The sequence below is a fragment of the Trichomonas vaginalis genome, chromosome II, assembly GCF_026262505.1.
Source record: "Trichomonas vaginalis G3 chromosome II, whole genome shotgun sequence".
Classification (NCBI taxonomy): domain Eukaryota; phylum Parabasalia; order Trichomonadida; family Trichomonadidae; genus Trichomonas; species Trichomonas vaginalis.
In genome coordinates this window covers 25,454,342-25,468,421 of record NC_067204.1, presented here as the reverse complement: position 1 = coordinate 25,468,421, position 14,080 = coordinate 25,454,342, and the positions used below count along the sequence as shown (strand labels likewise).

At 34.5% G+C, this 14,080-nt stretch overlaps 14 protein-coding genes and 1 pseudogene across 15 annotated transcripts, besides 1 other annotated feature; 12 read left to right on the top strand and 3 right to left on the bottom strand.

Moving 5' to 3' along the window:
• Positions 1-14,080: part of a mobile genetic element that runs on past both edges of the window.
• On the top strand, positions 1,305-1,706 carry TVAGG3_0608240 (uncharacterized protein; the record flags this gene model as incomplete). The annotated part of the gene is made up of 1 exon (XM_051239953.1): positions 1,305-1,706. The coding sequence occupies one exon, from the start codon at positions 1,305-1,307 to the stop codon at positions 1,704-1,706; it is 402 nt and encodes a 133-aa protein (XP_051097777.1).
• On the top strand, positions 1,726-1,881 carry TVAGG3_0608230 (uncharacterized protein; the record flags this gene model as incomplete). The annotated part of the gene is made up of 1 exon (XM_051239952.1): positions 1,726-1,881. The coding sequence occupies one exon, from the start codon at positions 1,726-1,728 to the stop codon at positions 1,879-1,881; it is 156 nt and encodes a 51-aa protein (XP_051097776.1).
• TVAGG3_0608220 (phage tail repeat-like family) lies at positions 1,901-2,485 on the top strand (the record flags this gene model as incomplete). The annotated part of the gene is made up of 1 exon (XM_051239951.1): positions 1,901-2,485. One exon carries the CDS (start codon positions 1,901-1,903, stop codon positions 2,483-2,485), a length of 585 nt encoding a protein of 194 aa, XP_051097775.1.
• Positions 2,729-3,313, top strand: TVAGG3_0608210 (HNH endonuclease family; the record flags this gene model as incomplete). The annotated part of the gene is made up of 1 exon (XM_051239950.1): positions 2,729-3,313. One exon carries the CDS (start codon positions 2,729-2,731, stop codon positions 3,311-3,313), a length of 585 nt encoding a protein of 194 aa, XP_051097774.1.
• On the top strand, positions 3,351-4,211 carry TVAGG3_0608200 (uncharacterized protein; the record flags this gene model as incomplete). Its single annotated transcript, XM_051239949.1, has 1 exon — positions 3,351-4,211. The coding sequence occupies one exon, from the start codon at positions 3,351-3,353 to the stop codon at positions 4,209-4,211; it is 861 nt and encodes a 286-aa protein (XP_051097773.1).
• Positions 4,896-5,213, top strand: TVAGG3_0608190 (uncharacterized protein; the record flags this gene model as incomplete). The annotated part of the gene is made up of 1 exon (XM_001578972.1): positions 4,896-5,213. The coding sequence occupies one exon, from the start codon at positions 4,896-4,898 to the stop codon at positions 5,211-5,213; it is 318 nt and encodes a 105-aa protein (XP_001579022.1).
• TVAGG3_0608180 (uncharacterized protein) lies at positions 5,584-6,246 on the top strand (the record flags this gene model as incomplete). Its single annotated transcript, XM_051239948.1, has 1 exon — positions 5,584-6,246. One exon carries the CDS (start codon positions 5,584-5,586, stop codon positions 6,244-6,246), a length of 663 nt encoding a protein of 220 aa, XP_051097772.1.
• Positions 6,389-6,495, top strand: TVAGG3_0608170 (organellar and viral DNA polymerase type B; the record flags this gene model as incomplete). Its single annotated transcript, XM_051239947.1, has 1 exon — positions 6,389-6,495. A coding segment is annotated over one exon (107 nt), but the record flags the coding sequence as incomplete, so codon positions are not given.
• On the top strand, positions 6,962-7,333 carry TVAGG3_0608160 (organellar and viral DNA polymerase type B; the record flags this gene model as incomplete). Its single annotated transcript, XM_051239946.1, has 1 exon — positions 6,962-7,333. A coding segment is annotated over one exon (372 nt), but the record flags the coding sequence as incomplete, so codon positions are not given.
• Positions 7,855-8,469, top strand: TVAGG3_0608150 (organellar and viral DNA polymerase type B; the record flags this gene model as incomplete). Its single annotated transcript, XM_051239945.1, has 1 exon — positions 7,855-8,469. The coding sequence occupies one exon, from the start codon at positions 7,855-7,857 to the stop codon at positions 8,467-8,469; it is 615 nt and encodes a 204-aa protein (XP_051097769.1).
• TVAGG3_0608140 (KilA, N-terminal/APSES-type HTH, DNA-binding family) lies at positions 8,837-9,451 on the top strand (the record flags this gene model as incomplete). Its single annotated transcript, XM_051239944.1, has 1 exon — positions 8,837-9,451. A coding segment is annotated over one exon (615 nt), but the record flags the coding sequence as incomplete, so codon positions are not given.
• TVAGG3_0608130 (protein of unknown function, DUF4106 family) lies at positions 10,087-10,536 on the bottom strand (the record flags this gene model as incomplete). The annotated part of the gene is made up of 1 exon (XM_051239943.1): positions 10,087-10,536. The coding sequence occupies one exon, from the start codon at positions 10,534-10,536 to the stop codon at positions 10,087-10,089; it is 450 nt and encodes a 149-aa protein (XP_051097767.1).
• TVAGG3_0608120 lies at positions 11,009-11,462 on the top strand (annotated as a pseudogene). The gene has a single exon. A coding segment is annotated over exon 1 (454 nt).
• TVAGG3_0608110 (uncharacterized protein) lies at positions 11,479-11,898 on the bottom strand (the record flags this gene model as incomplete). Its single annotated transcript, XM_051239942.1, has 1 exon — positions 11,479-11,898. The coding sequence occupies one exon, from the start codon at positions 11,896-11,898 to the stop codon at positions 11,479-11,481; it is 420 nt and encodes a 139-aa protein (XP_051097766.1).
• Positions 11,934-12,365, bottom strand: TVAGG3_0608100 (uncharacterized protein; the record flags this gene model as incomplete). The annotated part of the gene is made up of 1 exon (XM_051239941.1): positions 11,934-12,365. One exon carries the CDS (start codon positions 12,363-12,365, stop codon positions 11,934-11,936), a length of 432 nt encoding a protein of 143 aa, XP_051097765.1.

Below are 14,080 nucleotides of genomic sequence, written 5' to 3'. Positions count from 1 at the left end.
GTTTTTGTATTGTGCAAACTCTTCAAAGGAAACAGGTGGAAGTAAAACGATTTCAGGTGAAAATTTACCTGCACACAGTCACTACATAGATTTAAGTACATCTCAAGCAGGTTGGCATAAGCATAGATATTGGGATTGGTCAGGAATGACAAAAGGTAAAGGATATGATGTTAAAGACAATGTTAAGTTTGCTATAAATTGTTACTGGAGTGACACTCAGGGAGAAGGAAACCATACACATTTCGTTTCAGGATATACGCAAACAACGGGACAAAGTAAAGAATACATGCCACCTTACATGACAGTTTACGCATGGTATAGAATTGCTTAGTCGTCATTTTCAACTTCTTTAGCATATTCGTCAGGAGTTGTCTTATATTTGTTAGGAACTGTCTTTGAAAGTATACCACCTTGAACTTTGACAAGTTTGAAACGAGGTCTGACAATAGTAGTTTTATCTTCTGCTTGCAGTCTGTACATTTTGCCATGTTTGCCTAAAACTTCATAATATTCTCTTGTATACTTTCTTCTATTTTTACGAACACGAATGTGAGTACCTGTCGGGTTCCCATTGTTGTCATAGTCAATAGTATTTTCATATGGGTCGCGTTTAGGTATTTCTATTTTTACTTTGTCACCTTTCTTAAGTTTGAAGCCTGGCATTCTTTCTTGTTTGTCTCTTTTGACTAAACTATTAAATATATAGTCTTTCTCTAAGTCAGGGTTGTTTTTCATTTCTTCGGGGGAGTGGTTTCCCAAACCTTTTTGTTTACGGTTATTGTAAATATTTAAAACTTGTCTCATCTTTGCCATGGAGAAATGTCTATATTTGTCGTCATATGACATTTCATTTGCTTCACCACCTTGTGGTTGGTTTAAGTCTCTTAACATTTTTATACAACCGTCAATGACACCAAGAGCAGAATGGTTTTGGTCGACAATGAAATATTGGTTTACATTTTTTGAACGCAGATAGTTTTTAATATCGTCTGATTTGAAAGAACTTTCACAGTCAGATGTCAGTTTTGTTGGATGGTATTTGTCAACGAATATTGTCAAAGCTGCTAAGATATCTAAAATATTTTTGGACTGTAATGGTATGGCTTCACAGTATCTTGTGTTTTGACCAACAAATATTAGCCAGTATGGTGGTCCATCTTCTCTATACCTCGGAATGTTTTCCAAGATATCCATAAACCAAGCATTTGGTGTTGAACTAAAGATTTTTATCATGAGTGCTTTCTTTGTCGCTTTAGAAACATAGGGGTCCTTGTTTGGATTCGTCATTTTTTAACCCATAAGAAATGGGTTTATTTGGCGCATTAGCAGGAGTTGCATCCAGATTTTTGCCCGCAGTGGGAACAATAGCCAGAGGTGTATTTGGAGTTGGAAGGAAGATTTTGAGTACATTAGGTATACTGAAAGAGAAAGCACAACCTATTATACAAACTGTACAGAAAGGTTGGGATGTAGCACGAGATGCAGCAAATCTTATTCCAAATCCTGAAACAAGAGGAAAAGTTCAAGGATGGATGGACAATGTAGGAAGACAAGCAGGAAACTACTATAACAAAGCAAATGACTACTATAACCAAGCAGGGCACTATATGGACCAAGGTGAAAGATTCTTTAACAGAGGATATAACCATGCACAACAGTGGGTAAACAACAACCAACCTCAACCACCTCAAACTTGGGGAATGTAAAGTTTTTTACTGAGATGAAATGAACAATACAGCTTTAAGACAAATGTGTTCAAGATGGATTTGTCGACTTCCAGCAGTTACACCACCACGTGTTTGTCAAGTTCTTCCTATACCTCAGGAAGTTTTAGACCGACTTAAAAAACAACAACAACCAGTTGAAAACAAACCAAACTAAAATTTTTTACTGAGATGAAATGACCGAAGAAGTTGAAACGGTAGATTTGACACCACAAACAAAAAGTTCAGAACCATTGTCAAAACCTGTCAAAGAACTTACAGATGAAGAGAAAAATTCAATAATAGAAAGTGCCAGGTCTGGAAATACAAACCCTAACTATAAAGTCACTTTTCATAGAAATGGAACGGCTAGTATCTCAAAAAAGAAACAGACTCTCACAAATAAAATATTGAAGTCTGAAGGAGCTTTCGAGACAACAGATGGAAAAGTTTACTTCACTGACCAACAGTTCATTATAGAACATCTCATTGACTTAGAGTCGAAATATTCTAAACTTTACAACAAACACAAAAAGTTGAAAGGAAAACAAAAACAAATGGCATATGATATTTATGAAGATGTTGACGACACAACCATACCTGCAGGTGAGGTAAAGTCAGAGGAACCGAAAAGTGACGAAAAACAGATAGAAGAAGAAAAACCAAAAACTGAAGATAAACCAAAACCAAAGTTTAGTTTCCAAACTAAACCAAGTCAACCTTCATTAGCTGGTATGGGTTGGCGTCAAAGGCTTATGGTAGCAGGAGGTTATGTAAAGTAAAAAAACATTTTTTTATTTTTATTTGAAATGTACGCTGAGTTTGTTGGAGAAGACCGTTGGGAAAACATAGACAAGAAAGTCTCAACAAAACATAGACAAGAAAGTTCATGAGAAATTAGATGAAGAAGTCTCAACAAAACATAGACAAGAAAGTTCATGAGAAATTAGACGATGAAATATGAAATGGCATACCATTTAAAACAAAACATTTTTCAAAAAAAATATTTTTTTATTTTATTTGAAATGTACGCTGAGTTTGTTGGAACAGACCGTTGGAAAACTTGTTTGTTAGATGAGAAATATGAAATTCACTGTTGTGAGCCTTTTGAAGTTAGAAACAAAAAGACAAAAAGAGTTTTAAGCGAATGGGAGGGAAATGACGGATATGCTATGATGAGGATGGGTGGAAAAAACTATTTTAAACATGTTGTCATTGCAACTCATTTTATACCAAACCCTAACAATTTACCTTTTGTAGACCATATAAACCGTATAAGAAACGACAATAGACTTGAGAACTTGCGTTGGGTCACATGTTCTGAAAACAATAAGAACAAAGGCAAATTTCGAGATATTGTATTCGAATTTGTCGACGAACTAGAAGATGAAACAATTGAAATTACAGACTATGGCGAGCATACGTTTGAGTTTTACTACTATAGCGAAGAACAGGACTCTTTCTACTTTTATACCGGCGTAAACTATAGGAAATTACAAGTATATTTTACTAAGGAAGGCTATGCTTATGTAAGCACTAGAGATACAGATGGAAAACACGTTCATATATTTCTCAACAAATTCAAGAAGCTATATGGCATACCATTTTAAAACATTTTTTAAAACAGTATATTTTTACATATATTAAATGTTTCAGGTTGAAAAACAAAGAACAAAAGTAGCAGATACAAAACCGTTAGACTATATCTTTACAAATGCCGGTAGAAATATTTCAGATGAAGAAATTTCATCCCGTACTTACAGGTTTGACTATCCAATTCGTTGGCTTCAAAGTCCTTCAGATGCAAAGGCAATAGGATTTAGAAGAGTTTTGTTTTCAAAAAGAACGAACGCTTTTATGTTCGCAGTATATTTTCATGGGCAATATAAAGGTTCTGATGGTCTAATAGACAAATTTGATGAAATGAGAATCTTTACAATTCGTTCAGACGAAAACCTTGAGAAGACTCTAAATGACTTTCAAACTCAAATGAACAAATATTATTGGGAATTTCAAGAAAAATACGACTCTTTACTAAATGGAACATACTATCTGAAACTAGAATACAACAAGATGAATTCCACCGTTTCATTTCAAAAGATTGAAATTAACCCTCCAAGAGATACACAGTTTTTATTTTGGGAAGTAGACAAACGTTCTTGGGCACAATTTCTTCGGTTACTAAACCAGAACGAACCATTACCACCTGACGGTCCGTTTAAATTTATACGCCCACCAACAGATTTGACAGTTTATAAAAACGTGTTTGACCCTCAAAATGTTATGTGTCATGCAAGTTTCAGTTCAAGCAACAATAGTTTTCTATGTATTGGTAAGGACTTTTATGACTTTGCTTCTAAATTCTACGAACCACCTAGTAACAGTTTCTCTGACTTTCAAGTTTGGTTCACAACAAATGGTGTGCAGCATATTATTCCATTGTACTATGACTTTTATCTCGAATTGTCTTTCATATATAACTACGGAAAAGTGCTGAAAAAGTATTGAATGTGAAGATATTAGAAAATAACATTTTTTCTAACATCGTAGAAAACTCATGAAAACAATTTATTTTTGTGAATATGTAAGCGGCTCATAGCTCAGTGGTATGGGCTACCTCGTTAAAGGCGTCGAAGACCTCGGTTCAAATCCCGATTCGCGCAGGTTTTTTCCTTTTATGCAGTGAAATTTCATGTACATAGGTTACTTTGGTGTTAGACCCTAGTGAAGAAAATAGAACGATATAAGTTTACATTTGTAAGGTTACTTTGGTGTTAGACCCTAGTGAAGAAAATAGAACGATAGGAGTTTACATTTGTAAAGTTGGACGATAAAAATCTCTGCTACTAGCAGTACTGCTACTGTCAGTAAAAGTACTGCTACTGTCAGAAAAAGTACTGCTACTGTCAGAAAAAGTACTGCTACTGTCAGTAAAAGTACTGCTACTGTCAGTAAAAGTACTGCTACGAGCAGTAAAAGTACTGCTACGAGCAGTAAAAAGGAAAATTTGAGAGGGTTTTCGACGATAAAGTACTGCTACTGTCAGAAAAAGTACTGCTACTGTCAGTAAAAGTACTGCTACTGTCAGAAAAAGTACTGCTACTGTCAGTAAAAGTACTGCTACTGTCAGTAGCAGTACTGCTAGGAGCAGAGATTTTTATCGTTGTGGTCCGACGGTTAAGCCACAAACGAATGTCCGACGTCCCACCAACTGAGTCCATTCCCAAACCAGAGGAACCTAAAGCACCAGCCCCTGCACCTCAGTTCCAGCAAGTCCAATCTCAATCCAAATTACTACCAATTCCAATACAAATCGAAGAGAGACCAAGAGTTCGAAGAAGGTCTGAACCGCTTACGCAAAGAGTATGCTACAGCTCCAACCCTTGGTTGTTCCAGCAATTCCAATCTCAATCCAAATTACTACCAATCTCAATCCAAATCGAAGAGAGACCAAGAGTTCGAAGAAGGTCTGAACCGCTTACGCAAAGAGTATGCTACAGCTCCAATTGAGAGAAAGTTGTTGCTAAATTCAGTAAAAATAATGTTTAGGTGAAGAGGTGACATCTCACCCGTTTTCTCACCTCTTTTCTCACCTCATGAATTTTCATGAATTTCATCGTAAATGTTTTGTCGAAACTTCTTCATCGTAAATGTTTTGTCAAGACTTCTTCGTAAATGTTTTGTCGAAACTTCTTCGTTTATGTTTTGTCGAAACTTCTTCATCGTAATGAGCGTAAATGACCCAAAAATAATGTTTAGGTGAAGAGGTGACATCTCACCTGTTTTCTCACCTCCTTTCTCACCTCATGAATTTTCCCGAAATAAAAATAAAGTTAGTTTTATTTTTTTATTTTTTTTTATTTTGTATGTAAGGACAGATATGTCAGTCGAAGCAAAAACATTCACGAACAAATATAATGGCGAAACATTCACGAAAGGCACTTATAACGGTATTGAAGTCTTACGTAGAGACAAGGATGGTTATATAAATGCAACAAATATGTGTCAGCAGTTTAGGAAGGACTTTAGAAGGTTGTTGGAAAATAAGTCCTGGGAAGAGTATTTTGAGGCATTTTGTGAAGAATATACCAACCCGCGGAAAACAGCGGGTTGCTTTTTATACAAAATTCATGCAGGAATTCCTGATGAAATCAAACAGGTTAGAGGAATGTATGTAGACCCAAGACTTGTAAACTATATAGCAATGTGGGCTTCTCCAAAATATTGCATAGCAGTTGGAAAAATTATGGACTCCATAGACAAGAAAGTTCATGAGAAGTTAGATGAAGAAGAACTCGAAGATACAGTAGAGAATGCTAAACCTTTGTTCGAACAAGAAGTTGGAAAAATGTGCGGAAAACAAATAGAACATGAACGTGAGATATGTTCTGGTTATAGAGACTCTCCATACGAACTAGACCAATGGGAACAAGAAGATTTAAAGAGAGAATTTAGAGAATATGAACTCGCTAAGATAGCATTTGAAGCTGCAGAAAAGAAGTTAAAAGTTTGGGGTCGTTTTGTAAAAAAATATTGTGAGTAAATGAACCATTTATTTTTATTGAATTCAGCAAAAATATAATTTAGGTGAAGAGGTGAGATGTCACCCGTTTTCTCACCTCTTTTCTCACCTCAGGAATTTTCATGAATTTTCCCGAAATAAAAAATAAAGTTAGTTTTTTTAAAAAAATATTTTTTATTTTTATTGTAAGAACATGTTAGCAACTACAGCACCAAACTCGTTAGTCATGAATCCAACATCTATGTTGGTAGAGATGAAAAACTTCATTCCTTCTTCATATACTTTCGAAACAAAAATCCAGAAGATAAAGCAGGAATTGTTAACAAGTAATTTAGACTGTACCGCACAGGATGAAACAAATGAACAGTATCTTTATGAAATGCAGGACATTATTGACCATTTACCCAAATTGCCTGAAATTCAGCAGCAAAAACTCACTATTCCCGAATTTGACGAAATTGAAGTGAAACCAACTGACTCAGTAGAAATAAAGAAGTTCATACGAAAGGTAAATTATGAATTCCTTGGTTTTCATTGCAACCATAAGGTTATGGACAAAGATTGCGACATGGTATATAAGAACATCTCTGACATATATAAATCTGGGGAGTTTAAGACATACGACAACTTTGTTTCGTTAGTTGCTGAATGTGTATGGCAGATAAGAGATAAAGATAGAAGAGGTAAGGTATGGAATGAACAGATAAAACCCGCAACTTTTGAGTTAAAGAGAGCAATTGACGCCTTAGTTGTTTTAGCAGGTAAGGTTTCAGAATATAACGCAAAAATGAACCCACAATGTTCAAAATGTAAAGCAGCAATGAGGAAATATAACTACTCCGTCAAAGAGATAGAACGTATGCGAAACGACTATGCTGACTTAAAGAAAGAAGTAGAGAAACCAGCAGAAGATAAAATGGACATGTTGACATTTCTAAACAAAAACTATCCAACAGCTGACGATTTCCTATTATCTGACGTCAAGAAGAAGTATAAAGAAACTTTCGGTATCGTTAAAACATTCGATGTACTGACAGAAGAAATAGAAGCTACAAAACTGTTTAGGATTTCAAATATACATCGTACAATTCATGTAAAACGCTTATAAAATAACAGGTGAGAAAAGAGGTGAAAAAACAGGTGAAATCTCACCTCTTCACCTAAACATTATTTTTTGCTGAATTCAGCAACAAAATTCTGAGTAAAATAATTTTTAGGGCATGTGTCAAACCGTTGAGTTTTCACAAAATTTAAAAAATAACTGGGGTGAAAAATTAGGTGAAAAAAGAGGTGAAATCTCACCTCTTCACCTAAAATATATTTTTATTGAATTCAGCAACAAATTTCATGAATTTCCTCATATGTTTGCTACCCTCGGAAAACCGAGGATAGAGATTCCATTCGAAAATCGTAAAAAATTGCGACCCGCGGAAAACCGAGGAACGCCTAAAACACATGAAAATCGTGAAAAATTGCGACCCCGACTTTTACAGGGGTCGCCTAAAACACATGAAAATCGTAAAAAAATGACCAAATTTCATGATATAACTGTATCTTTTATACAAGATAGAAAAAATAAAGTTAGTTTTATTTTTTTTTATTTTTTTATTTTGTATGTAAGAACAGGAAATGACAAACACTGAGTTTGAAACAGTTAAAAAGATAGACAATGACACCAAAGTGGTTAGAATTGGTGATTTAAACGTAAGATACTCAAAGAAATACAAAAAATATTCCTTGTCAGACATTCTAACACTATCTGAAAAGAAAACATCCCACGACTGGGTTAGAAATGCTTCTACTCAGAAAATTTTGACAAAAAATCCTGAGCTTATGATATCGGTAAGATTCTATGGAACAAGAACATATCTTATAGACAAAAGTCTTATACCACTAGTTTTGTTCTGGATTGACCCAGTTGTTGGATATAATTTCATAACATATGGTTCATTCGATACTGAACGTTGCAGTGAAGGCTTACTTTACATCGTTCAGAAACCGAAGGACTTCAATACAAAGAGATATAAGATAGGAAGAACATATAATATAACTCAAAGATATGACAGTACAGTCAATAGAGTTAAGGTTGTGTTCGTTAACGATATGAGAGCTGCTGAAACAGAACTGCTTGAAAAGTTTGAGAAAATGTATGGTGCTCCCACGAAAGGTAAAGAAACGTTTGAAGTAGATGAGATAGATAGTGCTATAAAATTATTTGACGAAGTTGCTGAAAAATACATGTAAAGCGTTTATTTTTGGTCTTTTGTGAAAGTCAGAAAATAACGCTAATTTTATTTTTTTTTATTTTTTTATTTTGTATGTAAAGACAGATATGTCAACAACCGAGAACACAACAACAGTTATAGTCCATGAAGCTATAAATGAAGAATATGAGTACATACAGTATAACAAACAGTTACGTCTCATTCGTTCTGTCAAAGACGATATGTACCAAATGCAAAGTATTTTGACAGCATGTTTTGCTCCAGATACTAAGAAACCACAAGACTGGTTTAGGAACCAAAGCACACAAGAACTTTTGAGCGAAGCACAGCGAGACATACTTTTTTCTGAAAACAGTGAAGAACAGCGACTACGAGAAAAATCTTACTCGCCAAAACTCTATGAAAACAGTGAAGAACAGCGAGTAAGTAAAAAACCCCAGTCGCCAAAACTCTATGAAAATCGTGAAAAATTGCCAAACGGTTTGAGAGGATATTATGTACATAGACTTCTTGTAAATGCTGTTGCAATGTGGGCTTCGCCTCGTTATGCTTGGTATATTTACAGACTTCTTGACGAAATTCATAGACAAGAACGTGAAGAGATGGAAAAGAAACTTCAAGCAAAAGACAAAAGCATTCAGAAAAGAATACCACGTTCGGTACCAAAAGGAAAGGAAAAGAACTATAAGTATATGATTTATACTGAAGAGATGGAAAATGAAGAAGATAAAGATATGGTTATGTTGCATTTAGTCAGAAGAAACAACAAAAGCTTTTACGACCTTGCTAAGATTTACAAATCTGACAGAAATTGGTTCTATCGCGAAAACTTACCGATTTCAATGACACCGAATGAAGATGTGAAACAAATAGTTCAAGATACGTTACCTCAAACACACTATGATATTAAAGGTTGTACAATTCTTACCTTCAAAGAAGATTTGCCATTGTTAAAGGAAAAAATAACAGAGTATTTTGACAACTTCAAACAAGCAGAGTAGATGAACCATTTATTTTTCAAGCTTGACTTCAGATGGCTCAGGTAGCTCTATAAGGTAAATTGCCTTGTCAAATCCTTCTGGCATTCCGAGTCCTTCCTTCCGACATTCCGAGTCCTTCCTTCCGACAGGAAAAGTTTTTCTTTCCGACAGGAAAAGTTTTTCTTTCCGACAGGAAAAGTCCTTCCTTCCAACAGGAAAAGTTTTTCCTTCCAACAGGAAAAGTTTTTCCTTCCGACAGGAAAAGTTTTTCTTTCCGACAGGAAAAATTGTTCTTTCCGACAGGAAAAATTTTTCCAGTTGTCCGTCCGTAAACCATTCAAATTTTCGAAAATTGAGAACTTTTTGGTCGAACTTCAGAAAAGTTTTTCCTTCCAACAGGAAAAAATTTTCCTTCCAACAGGAAAAAAATTTCCTTCCAACAGGAAAAGTTTTTCCTTCCGACAGGAAGAGTTCTTCCTTCCAACAGGAAAAGTTTTTCCTTCCAACAGGAAGAGTTCTTCCTTCCGACAGGAAAAGTTTTTCTTTCCGACAGGACACAAACGAATGTCCGACGTACCACCAACCGAGTCCATTCCAAAGCCAGAAGAACCGAAAGCTGCAGAACCACAACAGACTAAGACCAAACACTTACATTTTCAAGCTTGACTTTTTACAATTTGAACTTTGTTCGCGTAGATGTGAATTCTGAAAGAAGTATGAGGGTCTTGTATGACTTTGTACTTCTCCCATAGTTCATGTCTGTCAAACTTACCTGCCATGGACTCTTTCATAAGTTCCATGAAATCGTCTTCGGACAATCCAGGGAAAAGTATGATATCAGTAAGTATTCTTTTAACATCCTTACTTAAACTCTTTGCTGTCTGTACACAAATGACAACTGAGATGTTAAAGTGTCTGAGCTTCTTAAGAATTCGACACATGTCTTGTTCTCTGTTCTTTAACAAAGGATGAGAAGCAAAGTCATCTAAGATAAGAAGACATCTGTGAGGGTAAGTCTTCCAATCGTAAGATTGCAATTTCTTCGAAATGTATTCTATCTCTTTCTGTTTGTTTCTGAAGTGTTTCTTCTCTAATATTCTCTGCATTTCCTCATTTGGGTCTTTAAACTTAGAATTTATATACTCATTTATAGCATTGTACTTCAAAACTCTTCTTTGGTACTTCTTTATCCAATCTAACAACTCAGAGTCTTTTATACATACTAACTTAGACTTTTTTATAATATCTTTGAACGAATTGACGGTTTGGTCAAATTGACCAGAAGTACTACAAATAACAACTAACTCATAGAATGGGTTCTTCTCATCTAGTTCTTGTTGTTGTGCAGCCATTTTAAGATAAGTGAAAGTCTTACCCGACCCAGGTGGTGCGATTAGACCTGTTATACCATTCTGAGCAAATAAGAACTTGTCATGTATAGGCTTTATCTGAGCATTTTCCAACTTCCTCTTGTTCTTGTTTAAAACATTCTCAAATTTCTTGTCAATGTCAGCAAACTTTTTTTCTAACATATTTTAGAAAAATTAAAATTTTTATCTTTTAGAAAATGTCTAGCGATTTCGCTATCTATATTCGAGACAAACTTTTCGACAGCAAAACATCTGTAGACCATAAAATCTTACATAGTGTAAACAAGAAAGGGGAATTTGTTCTAAAGTTCTGTTTCTGGGAATATGACAAGAACCATAAAACATTAAGCAGAGCAGTCTTAAAATTTGTCAATGACAGACTTGTTGACAGAGATGACGCCGATTGGAAAGATGAAGTCCAACAAAAGTTCTTAGAATGCAAAGAAGACACATGCGCTGTTCTTGAAGATGAAATAGAAAACAGAATAGAAGAGCTATTAAAGGACAAAGACCTTTTACAAAAATATGGTTCTGAGAAGTTTGACATAACTCCACCAGAAAAGAAGAAGAAGAGAGAAAAGAAAGAAAAGAAAGAAAAGAAAGTAGAAGAAGAGAAGAAAGAACCTGAACCAGTTCCAGAGAAGGTGAGATATGACATGTAAAAATAAAATTTTATTTTTAGAACATTTCTGGGTCAATGTCAATGTTCTCTTCCTCTTTAGGAGCAAACACTGGTTTAGACTCTAAAATCTTTTTACCCAATTTACCTTGAACTTCAACTATCTTAGACTCATAATATTCATAGTCGTCTGCTTTCTTTGGTTCATAAGGTATAACAAGTTTGTATGCTTTACCTTCTTCGAGTTTTGAGAACTTTCTGTCAAAATTTTCTTTGACTGCTAACAAACCTTCTATGTCTAAGTCTTCAAATTTCGCACCATTTTTAGTCACAATAGCAAACTTAACTGGTTCGATGTTCCAAACTTTGCTGAATGAAGACTTTTCAAAATGGTAGAAGTAAACATTCAAATAAGCGAATGGGTCTAGTTCTTCTTTGACTTCTGTCATGTACTTGTTTACTGAGATGAATTTTGCCATCTTTTCTATCGGATAAAAAAATGTTTTTTTTAAATTTACTCAGAAAAATTTTTCTTTGTATATACGCCATTCTGTATGTCTAAAAGATTTTTGACATTTGCCAAGAATGTTCGTTTAGACGCTGTCATATAACCATACTCTTGACAATATTGTTTATACGAATCGTACAATGACCTTTCATCTAAACACTCAAAGTCAGTTTCATCTATGAACAGTTCATATACACTCTTGTTTGCTTCTAACAATGTTTGTCTCTCTTCGGTATGTGGAATTTGTCTTGGATTGAACTTAGAAATATCTAATGTCATGAAATATGAGAACAAGTGGTTGTAAAAGTCAGATGTCAAAGTTTCTGCTAAGTCGTCAAAATATTCTGTATCTTGCATATGAGAATCTGACGTTCTGACAACTACATATCTTCTGTCAGAACTTTCTAACTTCATCGGAACGGCATTGTTTGAAACCATAATGAAATTTGCAACATTTTCAAAAACTCTTTGGTCTTTATATTTTTCTTTCAACAACTCCAACTTTGTCTGTTATAAGACTCTTCAAAGCATCTGAGTTCAAAACTTTTGTTGTATCTATACTTTGAAGTTCGTTACATACTATAAAGTTTCATATTCTCTATTGAAGAGTTAAATTTACCGCAGATGTTTTCTAAGTTTGTCATATTCGGATTCGAATAGCCCTCTAACAGTTTGCACAAGATATCTGTAAAGAAAGTGTTCTTACCTGTTCCTTGTTTTCCAATTACAATGAGAGCAGTTTCATTTTTAGCACTTGGATGTTGTAAGATGTTTGCAAACCAACATAAGATATACTCATAGACTCTTTCGTTTCCATTGCATATAATTTCTTTGACATGGTCTAACCAAGCTTCTATAACATTTTCTTTCCATTCTACTTGTTCGTATTTATATCCAGTGAAGATAGAATAGAAGTTTGGAGATGGTGTATAGAACTTTATACCACGAACTGAAAAATCTTCAAGTTTTGACAATAAGATATCCCAAGCATCTAACATCTTCATACCAACTTGTACGACTTTTATTTTCTTAAGTTTCTGTCTACATTCTTGTTCTGAAACTATTGTCGCTCTTGGTTTGTTAAAGACAACATCCCATTCTTTCATGACATAACATTCTGGGGCAGAGTCGACATAAATGACTAAACGTTTCAAATTCTCGACTGCTTTGTTATAGTCTCTAAATGGACACATATTTCTGAACGCTTGGAAGTCATAAAAATCTGAAACGTCTATTCTGTACATTTTTATAAAAATAAAAAAAAATATTTTTTTTTATTCTTGACTTTGTTGTTGCATTTGTTCCATTTGTTGCATTTGTTGTTCTTGAGCTATTTGTTGTTGAAGTTGTTCTTGTAGTACAATACTTTCACCAGTTGCATTCTTCCAATTCGAAACTTTCTGCCGTCATTGACAAATACATAGGACATAAAAGTTTTACAGGAACAAAGTTTGCGTCAACTAAGGTTAAGTTTATGTTTGCTAAAGTGTTTGAGTTTACTAAAGCTGAAAATTCTGCATTCGAATGAACAATAGGCAAACCAGCAGAGAAAGTGGTTGTTTATACGCATGAGTATCTTTTGGTCATAGTAGTTTCTGTCGACATTCGAATAGCACTTTGAACCTAAGTTTGAAACAATATATAAAATAGGTGTACTTAAAGTCAATGGAACAGACAAACCTTGTATGACACCTTTTCCTGTTATAGGAAACTGTTGGTAGTAAAAACCAGATATAAGTTTTGTATTATAGCTCATATCGTTTATACTAAACTCAGTCGGACATCCAACATAATGAAACCTGCTCTAGTTGCAGCACATGTTACATCCGTCCTTAAAGTATTAAATAAGTCAACAAAACCTGTTGGTGGTATATCTGAGTAAGTATCTTCAAAGAAGTATTTTTTACCATTCACAACAACAAAGTCTTCTGGTGTCAAAAGAGCAAAACAGGCTTTAGTCGTCATCGTGTTTAAGGTTAGTTTACAATATCGTCCTTGAGGACTTTGTAAGTTTGTTGTTATAGAATTATATGACTCAGGGTTTTTAGTCGTAATAGTATAAACCACTATGTCTTCTGCCATTTACATATATTTAAAAGTTTTTCTGAAAGTGGAGAAGAACTTCATCTAAAACTTTCACATGGCGTTTCTTG